General features: G+C 39.5%; 1 protein-coding gene, 1 long non-coding RNA gene and 1 other non-coding gene across 3 annotated transcripts; 2 read left to right on the top strand and 1 right to left on the bottom strand.

The window, feature by feature from the left end:
* Positions 1-763: 763 nt before the first annotated feature.
* On the bottom strand, positions 764-5256 carry LOC117557619. Its single transcript, XR_004570744.1, has 3 exons — positions 4806-5256; positions 2406-2449; positions 764-979 (listed from the first exon to the last, which is right to left on the bottom strand). It is a non-coding gene; the product is annotated as an uncharacterized LOC117557619 (long non-coding RNA).
* A 401-nt stretch (positions 5257-5657) lies between these two features.
* Positions 5658-10710, top strand: ankrd16 (ankyrin repeat domain 16). The gene is made up of 7 exons (XM_034233519.1): positions 5658-6135; positions 7096-7316; positions 7588-7630; positions 8689-8797; positions 9227-9388; positions 9482-9560; positions 10475-10710. The coding sequence occupies exons 1-7, from the start codon at positions 5798-5800 to the stop codon at positions 10636-10638; spliced, it is 1116 nt and encodes a 371-aa protein (XP_034089410.1). The 5' UTR covers positions 5658-5797; the 3' UTR covers positions 10639-10710.
* On the top strand, positions 6232-6319 carry trnay-gua. Its single transcript is given in 2 exon segments — positions 6232-6268; positions 6284-6319. It is a non-coding gene; the product is annotated as a tRNA-Tyr (tRNA).
* Positions 10711-11127: the final 417 nt, after the last annotated feature.

Below are 11127 nucleotides of genomic sequence, written 5' to 3'. Positions count from 1 at the left end.
ATACCTGTACTTTCTACTTCTTCTCACATGTTGTCTTGAACTCAACTACCTGTACTTTCTACTTCTGTACATGTTTGAACTCAAATACCTGCTACTTTCTACTCTTACATATTGAACTCAAATACCTGTACTTTTCACCTTCTTACATGTTGAACTCAATAACCTGTACTTTCTACTTCTTACATGTTGACTCAAATCCTGTACTTTCTACTTCTTACATGTGAACACAAATACCTGTACTTTCTACTTCTCACATGTTGAACTCAAATACCTGTACTTTCTACTTCTTACATGTTGAACACAAATACCTGTACTTTCTACTTCTCACATGTTGAACACAAATACCTGTACTTTCTACTTCTTACATGTTGAACACAAATACCTGTACTTTCTACTTCTCTCATTTTCCAAACAGCTGGTTCCTTTAGTCTGAATGTGTGTTTGATGCGTGATCATTATTCTTTAGAGTCATTGCGTGCCTATTGATTTGAACACGATCCGTGTATCCATCATTTCCTGGTCTTCTCTAAAGAAGAGGGACCAATGGAAACGTTGTCATGTTGCCGTTGTTCAGCATGGAAACATTCATTAGCTAACAATGACATTATTGTTCTATTAATATAAAGGGAGGTCAGGTACTCTTTAAAACAGCTGCTAGTTATGGGTACTTTTTACTGAAGTACATTTCAAAGCCTCTTTACTTTTACTTGAGTCAAGAAGTTTAGTCAGTACTTCTACTTAGAGTATTTTTAAACACGATTATCTGTACTTCTACTTGAGGAAAGGATGTGTGTACTTGTGCCATCTCTGCTTATACATACAATACACATTTAAAGTCAGTTTAATTTGCCTTACAAAGATTGAAATATAACCTGTGTGGAAATACCTGCGGGTTTGGGTCGAGGCGAGGCTCCGAGCAGTGAGCTGTGCAGGAGGAGACACACCATGAGCAGCAGGAGCACCACCAGGATCTGGTTAACTGGAAACAGAGGAATCAAACATACATGAGGTGGTATCCAATCAGACTGTAAGCTGGGTCTTTAGCATCAACATAAAACTGTGTTTACTGATATATAGGATCATGCTTTTTCTCATAGCATCAGAAAAGGTTTACTATCTATTGCAGACCAGATCTAAAGGAGGATTAAATCTCCATCTGACACTTTTATCACGTCTGGCTGCTCTTTCAGGTGCCATAGCTACATCTGCACCTGAGATATTCAGGACTCACTGACCCCTGGGAGGCAGATGTATGATTTCTAGCACACATATTTGGATTGCTTTGGACGGTGAGATAAAAAAAATTGAACAAATGGAAAGCACGCGTAATATTTTTGGAAATCCCAGTTTCACTTACGTAGCTGACTAGTTTGCATTCAGTCCAAAGTGCTGTTTACACACTGGCTGGATACTCCTTACAGCCTCTCATATGGTTACCTCATCACACCCTCCCCCCAACACACACACACACACACACACACACACACACACACACACACACACACACACACACACACACACACACACACACACACACACACACACACACACACACACACACACACACACACACACACACACACACACACACACACACACACACACACACACACACACACACACACACACACACACACAGGGTATCTTCCTTTTACCACACACACCCCCACACACACACACACACGGTATCTTCCTTTTACCACACCCACACACACACACACACACACACACACACACACACACAGTATCTTCCTTTTACCACACCCACCCACACACACACACACACACACACACACACACACACACCCACACACAATCTTCCTTTTACCACACCCACACACACACACACACACACACACACACACACACACACACACACACACACACACACGCACCACAATCTTCCTTTTACCACACACACACACACACACACACACCACACACACACACACACACACACAGACACACACACACACACACACACACACAGTATCTTCCTTTTACCACACCCACCCACACACACACACACACACACACACACACACACACACACACACACACACACACACACACACACACACACCACCCACACCCACACCCACATACAATCTTCCTTTTACCACACCCACACACACACACACACACACACACACACCCACACACACACACACACACACACACACACACACACACACACACACACACACACACACACACACACACACACACACACACACACACACACGCTAGATGCTTTCCTTCTGGGAAGTTTGGGGGTTCCTTTCATAGACTTTACCCAAATAAAATCTGTAGAAGACGTAGCTTCTTTGCCTCAACGTAATGTTTACAACCTGAGACGGTAAACCTGCCACTTTGCATTCACAACACACCTCATCTTCACTTACCTTTTCTCAGGAGAGCCATATTTCATCGTTGCTTCCAACAACAGCTGCAAACACACAGAACAAAAGAGCTATTAAGTCACTCAAGAGAAGTTGAAAGATTAAATATTCCTTGGCCTAACAATAACACATTGAAGGATTTTGCCTTTTCTTCTGAGGGGTATTGACACTGAAGCTTGGCAACAGAGCTCAAAGTGACGTACAACGTTTGAAATATTTATGGATAAGATGACAGGCCTCATGTATAAACAGTCAAAAGACATGGCTAAAGATTCAGGGTTTTTCTGCACAGACATTTAACTGTCTGCTTCCTCTTGGTCCTTTCAGCTGAAAAAGATAATCATTAGTGTGAACGTCTGAAATAATCACAAAACTACATTTGACAAGAAATGTATCAATACAGCTGCTTACACACATGTGATTTACACTTATACAACACACTTTAAAGAAGACATATGCTCATTTGCAGGTGTATATCAGTATGTAGTGTCTCTACTTTAAAGAGTCCTCTCCTGCTGATGTTCAGGTTCATATCAGTATGTAGTGTCTCTACTTTAAAGAGTCCTCTCCTGCTGATGTTCAGGTGTATATCAGTATGTAGTGTCTCTACTTTAAAGAGTCCTCTCCTGCTGATGTTCAGGTGTATATCAGTATGTAGTGTCTCTACTTTAAAGAGTCCTCTCCTGCTGATGTTCAGGTGTATATCAGTATGTAGTGTCTCTACTTTAAAGAGTCCTCTCCTGCTGATGTTCAGGCGTATATCAGTATGTAGTGTCTCTACTTTAAAGAGTCCTCTCCTGCTGATGTTCAGGTGTATATCAGTATGTAGTGTCTCTACTTTAAAGAGTCCTCTCCTGCTGATGTTCAGGTGTATATCAGTATGTAGTGTCTCTACATGTCTCCATGCTCTAATGTTAAAAAAGTTATTTATTCTTCTCATACTGTCTGTGCTGCAGCACCTCTTTTCACCCTCTGTCTGAAACCAGAGCCCAGTCTGCTCTGATTGGTTAGCTGGCCGGCTCTGTTGTGATTGGTCAACTGCTTAGAGATGTCCCGCCCCTTAGCTTATCACGTACAATGTGTTGGAGCGCTAGCCAATAGAAGCTTTGGAATTTGCACACAAACCTATATAACTCACTACAGGAAAGGGAACACGCAATACAAGCGTAATAGGGCCCCTTTAAGGCTACTTGAGGGGTTGGTTAGATTGCCACACACTCAAATTGTAATTTAAAACAGTGAGAGATATGTTTAATTTCAAAGACACACAGAAATATATTTTTGGGCACACATTTGTATACAGTTTTGTTTGTTTCTGTGACAAACTGCCAGCTAACCTGACCTGCAGTAAATTCACTGAGGCCTGCAGACACATGTGTTTAGAGCAGCACAAAAACATCTGGACCGAATTAGCTTCAGATGCTGGAGGCCAAACACACTGTCTCCGGTCTGTCGAAATGTTTTATTGGTAATCCACTCGAAACTCTTTAAATTACAATGCAATACATTTACATGTGATATGTTATCCTATCTCAATGCGTTTATAGACACAATGTCAGTGTTTTTGCACCAACAGATGCAAATCCTCCTGTTGTAAGCTTAATTTGAAGATTTTGTCAAATATATTACATTAAATATCAGTAAAAAGATTATCTCCTCTCTTACAATAGTTTATTTGCTCTACCCAGGGATCATTGATAAGTTTAAATACATAAATAATTTCCAGAAGTTCCTAAAAAGTTGCAATATAACAATGTAAGTGTAGGTAAAGGGGGTGTGGGTCCGGTCCAAACCCAACCACTTAAATCATCCCACTGCAACAAAAAAAACCTAACCTGGATAGAGTAGTCTACTTTATCTGAAACTCTCTTCACAATGCTGTAACATTTTATTGATTTATATTGGAGTTAAGTTGTTAATGTTGATGTTTCTATCAAATAAGTGTTAAAACAAGTTTAAAGAAGGGAAAGCCCTTCATGCAAGGCAGACAGATGTATACAAAAAGAGAAAGAACACATAAAACTACCAAAAAATTGCATTGACACATCAGTAAACTGTGTCATATAGCTTGTAGCTTGTTTTTCAAATGAAAAGTTAAAAGGGCAGATTTTTAAATTATCCTGAAAATATTTTTTCAGTGTAAAAGGACAGAAAGTTCTCTTGTCCAACACATACAACAAAGCTGCATAACTAGGTCAAAATACACAAAACATGTGTCGAAATAAGCGATGAACAATAGCCTTTGCAGATCATTTGACATGCACAAAAACGAACTGTGTTGTTTTTCGCTAAGATGCACTTTAGAATAAATGAATTAAGAGGTGTGCCCCTGTTGGTCTGATGTGTAAATCATCAATAAGGAACACAATCAAAGCAAATGTAATATATCATAAATGTACATACCAGACAAAGAAGGTGGCAATGCGGTCAGTTTCATTCCTGCTGTTCATGGTCCATGTTGTAAAACCTTTCAGGACTCTGACCAACAATCCCACTTTTCTGTCTCCCCCACTTTTGTTTCTCGATCCTCCTTCTTCCCTCCAGATGTGACTCATCTTGTTCACCAACGCTGAGTCCTTTGCTGACATTTTGCCAAACACTGGATTAGCGCTCACAAATTAACAGAACCAGCAGTGATACTGAAAACATAATTACATCTGCTGTGAAAACTACGGTTTTTCTGCTGTTATTTAAAGGACTTTAGTCACGATGTGAGAGAAATAAATGTGTTTATAAGGTTCATTTAAACCAGGGGGCATTGCCACACACGTACATAGGTATGTATAAAGCTACGATTTGACAGATTACTTGTATTTTAATATCATGGAAGAAAAAAGCGAGTTAAAGAAGTGTGAGACTATTTTAACGAGCCAAATCGCACGTTGTCACAAAAACTACATTTCCCACAAAGCCTAGGGTGCCGGTCTGCCGAAAAGGACGACTAAGATGTATTCCTTATTTAAAGTTTCTTCTACTTGAGTACATAAACACGAATAAATTACATGTATGAATACATTATTTGTAGTTAATAAATACATTTGTTCTTTCATTATAAATTATAAGTGCTATCATAAATATTTGTGTATCAAACGTTGTCTTTTAAGTCGAAAACATTATTTACTTTCAAACAACATCACATTTTCTATATAATAATAATTAAACAAATATTCATAATGGATTTAGTTTGTATCTGCATTTTTGTTATAGTTTATTTTTTGTTAACGCAGTCACAGTGTAAGGTCATGGTTGGCCATTTAATTTCTTCCTACTCTGCAATAAAAACTGGTAAACAATGTATTCCAGCATGTCTTCAAGAAGCCTAGCTTAACTATTTTCTATGAATTGACCAGTTAGTGACTTTGTTTACCTGCAGCAGCCTTTAACCTGCACCCAGCATGGACGAAAACACATTAAAACAGCTGGTAAAGCTCACTCAGGAGGGACAGCTAAACTCCCTGGAGAAACAGGTAACATTAGGAGGCTCAGTGGCTCTTCAGACAGTCAGTAATAAACACTTTGGTCGGTCAGGAGACACTTTGCTACACTACGCTGCCAGAAAGGGACACCTTGACATTGTGGAGTATCTAATAAAGCGGGTTGGCGTGGATGTGGATGTTTACAACAACGACTACAAGAGGCCGCTGCACGAGGCTGCTTCTATGGGACATCAGGAGTGTGTTAGCTATCTTCTCCATGAAGGAGCCAAAGTGGACAGTCTGAAGAAAGCTGACTGGTGAGGATACATGAGTCAAAAATAATTTAAAAAACGAGGAGAAATTGTGCCCTCGTGATCTTTAAATACTAACTGCACGATGGTTGATGCCAGTTCCCTTCGATAGCTCAGTTGGTAGAGCGGAGGACTGTAGAGGCGGAAAGCTGAAATCCTTAGGTCGCTGGTTCAATTCCGGCTCGAAGGAGGACCTTTTTAACTATCCCTTTTATATATATTTACAAAACGCGTGTATAACATACAGTGGAAGCGGTTATGAAGAGACAAAGAAAGCAGCATTCTTCGTATCGACTGTGGCTTAATGTGTGCCTCGTGTTGTACGAGTTCGTCAAGCTAAAGGTCTGTTTTATTTTTTAAGTAGCTTAAAACAATATTCTGTTCCTCTAAACTCATAATTATTTCTTGCAGTGCACAATTATTATATTCTGTATTCATCAGTATCCCAAATCCTGCCGACTATTTCACTGTCCGAACAAGGTAATAGATGTAAAATCTTCAAAATCAACTTAATAATTATGTCAAATTGAACGATATGAGACGTGAATATTAATATAAATGTTGTTATTCATTATTTGCATTCACATTTGTAATTACTTTTTCTGTGATGCAAGAAAAATCACTTATTATGTGATGTAATGCATGTAAAAGTGTAAGTCACGACAAAAATGTACAGTATATTTGACGCTGTCTAGTCCAAATTAAACTAAAGAGGGAAAAAATAGAGATTTGACACAGACAATTATTTAGAAATTTGATCGTGATTCTTCTATTTATAGATATATAGTATTTCCTGTAAAATAATAATAATAATAGAGTACATTTGTATAGCGCCTTTCAAGGGACCTAAGACCGCTTTACATGGTGAACAAACAAACAAAAACAAAAAATTAACTATATCTACAAGAAAAACAACAACAACAACCCCTGTGTTCTGTGAGTGTTTCAGTCTCTCTTCTCTCTCAGGACCCCCCTGATGATGGCCTGCACCAGGAGAAACCTCTCTGTGATCGAGGAGCTGCTGAGTCTCGGTGCTGACCCGGCTCTGAGAAACAAAGATGGCTGGAACTGTTTCCACATCGCCTGCAGGGAGGGGGATCCTCTGGTCATAAAACAGCTGCTTCTTATCAGGCCAGACGTCTGGAGGACGGAGAGCAAGACGCAGAGGACACCTCTACACACTGCAGGTAAGACGTGCTACATCTTGTAGCACTCGAGTCTGTGTTACTCCGTTTCAATTGTTGTGTGTGGTTTTACTACATTAATAACATCTGTTTAAGGTAAAGCGTCCTCTGGTTTACTTGCAGTGGTTTAGCTTCACCAAATCTCTAAATGGGTGTTTAGGTGATCACTGAGTGAAGGACTTAATTCAAATTAGTTTTTTTCTCTCTTGTTACTTGAATGATCTTTGTGTTCATTGTCAGATTATAACCAGTACTCTCTCTGTTCATCATGCAGCGATGCACGGCTGCGAGGACGTTGTTATCATCTTGCTGGAGAGGTATGTAAATATATTTTGTATGGGGAATATTTCACATAAAACAAATATAAAACACTAGAAAGTTAAATATTATGATTTAAAACCAACACACAAATATGTAAGTAGCCAAGCTGGAAAGATAGTTTGTTTACTTACATTTTCCACCCGTTTTTTGGGATATAAATACTAGGGGTGGGAATCACCAGGCTCCCCACGATACAATACTATCACGATACTTAAGCCACGATACGATAGTATTGCGATTCTACGATATGCTAAGTATTGCGATACGATATATTGCATTTCTGATATCTTTCTCTGCTGACTCCATCTTTGTTTGACTAACTTCCTGCCAATCCCACTGACTTTACCTGTAGTCATGACTCCACAAGAAAAAGCTCAGCACCATCTTCTAGTGGGTTGAAAAAGCAATTGTTACCAAAAACTTTAATTTGGAATTGAAATATGAATAGTTTATATAATAAAATATCGATTATTGGCGTCCGTGTATCGATACAATATAGCCACGCAAAGTATCGATACTATGCTGTATCGATTATTTCCACCACCCCTAATACATACAGTATATTATATATCAACTTGAAAGTCCTCCTCATTACTCACAAAGCCCTCAACAATCAGGCCCCCCCCTACCTCACAGACCTGCTGCACCACCACGCCCCTTCCCGCTGCCTCCGCTCATCAGAAGCCAACCTCCTATCCATCCCCACCCGCACCAATCACCGGACCTGGGGGGACAGAGCCTTCTCCGTTGCTGCCCCCTCCCTCTGGAACTCACTCCCCCAACCCATCAGAGACTGCACTGACCTCCCCACCTTCAAAACACTCACAAAAACTCACCTCTTCAATCTGGCTTTTAATGTGTGATTGTTTTTGTATTATTTGACTTTAACTTTAACTATATATTTATTTGTTGTTCCTTTCTTTTCTTTTCTCTTCACTATATCTGTAAAGCGTCTTTGAGCACCTGTAAAAGCGCTAACAAATTAAATCTATTATTATTATTATTATATTGCAGGTCTCACACTTGTCTGACTGTCTCTTCCGTTTTCTCCCAGATGTGTCTACCCCCCCGACAGTCCTGACAGCTGTGGAGCGACTCCTTTCATGGACGCCGTGAGGAACGGACACGTTTCTGTAGCCAGGCTGCTTTTAGAAAAACACCAGGTAAAAAAAAGGCCTTTTTTAAATCAGCTTCTGCTAAATTGGGCACTCACACCTACGGTCCGCTGACTCTGTAGACTCTGTTAAACCCCATCTAAAGACACTCCTGTTTGGGCAGGCGTTTGGGTAACCTGTGTTTTTAGGACTTCTTAACACGTGGCTTGTGTGGTCATTTAATCGTTTATGATTCGTATGATGTTTTAATGCTTTGTCAAGCACTTTGTGACTAAGTCTGGGAAAAGCGCTTTATAAATAAATGTTACTTACTCACTCTCTATAATAGTAGGGCCCTCTAGAAACTTTTTTTCTTCCGTCTATCTTATCTGCTGCTTTGTTCCCCAGGTTTCAGATTATTTTCGCATGAACATTTCTTAATGATGTGTCTTTATTTTCATTATCGTACAACAAAATAACAATAACTGTTTTCTGCAGGCGTCTCCAGCTGCAGCTGACAGTGTCGGCGCTCAGGCGGTGCATCAGGCTGCTGTTACCGGGCAGAACGAGGCGCTGCGCTTCCTGGTGAAGGAGCTGAATGTAGACGTGAACCAGAGGACGACTGACATCCAGCTCACTGCCCTGCACTACGCTGCAAAGGTCCGATTAGTGAATACCTAAAGGGGCACTTCTTCCCCTGCTGGGGCTACGTGGAGATAAAATGTCTTTCCTATTTTAATCTGTGTTTTTCAGGAGGGCCACACGTCTACTATAAAAACACTGCTTGAGTTCGGGGCTGATCTTCATGTTCGGGACAAAAAGGGAAGAACTGGTAAGCAGTTTTAAACTTCGACTACAGTGGTTTTTAACAAACAGGAAGCCGCTGAAAATGAGGTTAAACCATAAATATCTTTACAACCTTAGAGGCTTCAAAGCTAACATTTCTAGTTTTAAAAAATGTACACAAGTATTTCCTCCTTGCTTACTTATTACATTACATTTAGCTGACGCTTTTATCCAAAGCGACTTACAATAAGTGCATTCGACCAAGAAGATGCAACCTTGAAGAAAACAGAATCATATAAGTACATCAGGTTTCATAGAGCCAAAACATTTCAAGTGCTACTCAACTGGCTTTAGATAAACCAGTCCTTTGTTAGTATATAAGTGTTTTGTTAGTCATTGTATCGCTTACAGTCAATATGACGGCAAAGTTAACAAAAACTATGAAAAACATTTCTGAAAAAGACTACTTTATGAATAATGCAATATGTGTTATTTACTTATGCAACAGCTAAGGCTTAGCCTACAATAATGACGGCACATGTGGATCGACATAAAACAAAAATATTATGCAAACCAATGGCTTCCTGGAAGGTCAAAATAAAAATAATTAAAGTATAAATAAATACCAGTATGATCCCCTTACGACTAGGACTGCTACTTTTATTTTTTTCATTATTATTTGGTCTGTGAAGTGCCAGAAAATAGTGATAAAGTGTCATTAACGTCCAAGGTGAGATATTTCAATATCTTGTTTTGTCAGTCCACAAACCCCAATGATATTACATTAATATGATATCAAACGGAGAAAAGAAGGCACATTTAAGAGGATGAGAACCGCATTTTGTACCAATTTCTTTTAATGAAAAATCACTGTAACCGTTAACTGATTATAGAACAACAAATCAATAAGTATCTTTGCAGCTCTGTTGAACCCCATCCTGTGCTCTCTTCTGCTGGCAGCTCTTCACATGGCGTGCATCGGGCAGCGCTCAGATGCCGCCATGACGCTCCTGCAGCTGGGACTCAAAGACTCAGAGGACACATCTGGCACATCTGCACGGCAGCATGCGAAGAAACCAGACGTAGTGCAGGTGTTTGAATGTGGAACACCAGACCCATCATAGACAATACCATACAGATGCTGCTACTGGTTCTGTTACACTCTTTTAATAAATATTTAATGTGATTAAAGTCAAGATTGATGTGTTGTGTATTCTTGAGTAACACCACTTAGGGACCTTAATCACATGGATTGAATGGAAGTCTTGCTTCAGTCTTTTATATTTCCAAAAAGGCCATAATGGTGCTGCATAGAAGTAAATATATTTTAAGAAAGTGCTTTGCAGTGAGGTTTAGACATGATTAAACATGTGCCCGCTGAATTGATACGAACAAATCTAAGCTTTGAACACCAACTCTATTATGTATAAATACTAGTGCATCCATGTATGCATGTATTTGTATGTGTATGAAATATATTGTATGTAGTTTTAGGCTCCTGACAGATTAATGTTTAAAGGCCTTGCTGGCTGACTGTAAGGCCAATAACATCCAATCCTATCGAAGCAGAATTGGATGAGTAATACAGAGGCTTTATGACTGTCACTGGGTTT

This window comes from Gymnodraco acuticeps, unplaced genomic scaffold (assembly GCF_902827175.1).
Source record: "Gymnodraco acuticeps unplaced genomic scaffold, fGymAcu1.1, whole genome shotgun sequence".
NCBI classification, from domain to species: Eukaryota; Metazoa; Chordata; class Actinopteri; order Perciformes; family Bathydraconidae; genus Gymnodraco; species Gymnodraco acuticeps.
Note: the sequence above shows the minus strand (reverse complement) of the source record. Positions and strands in the feature narration are given on the sequence as shown.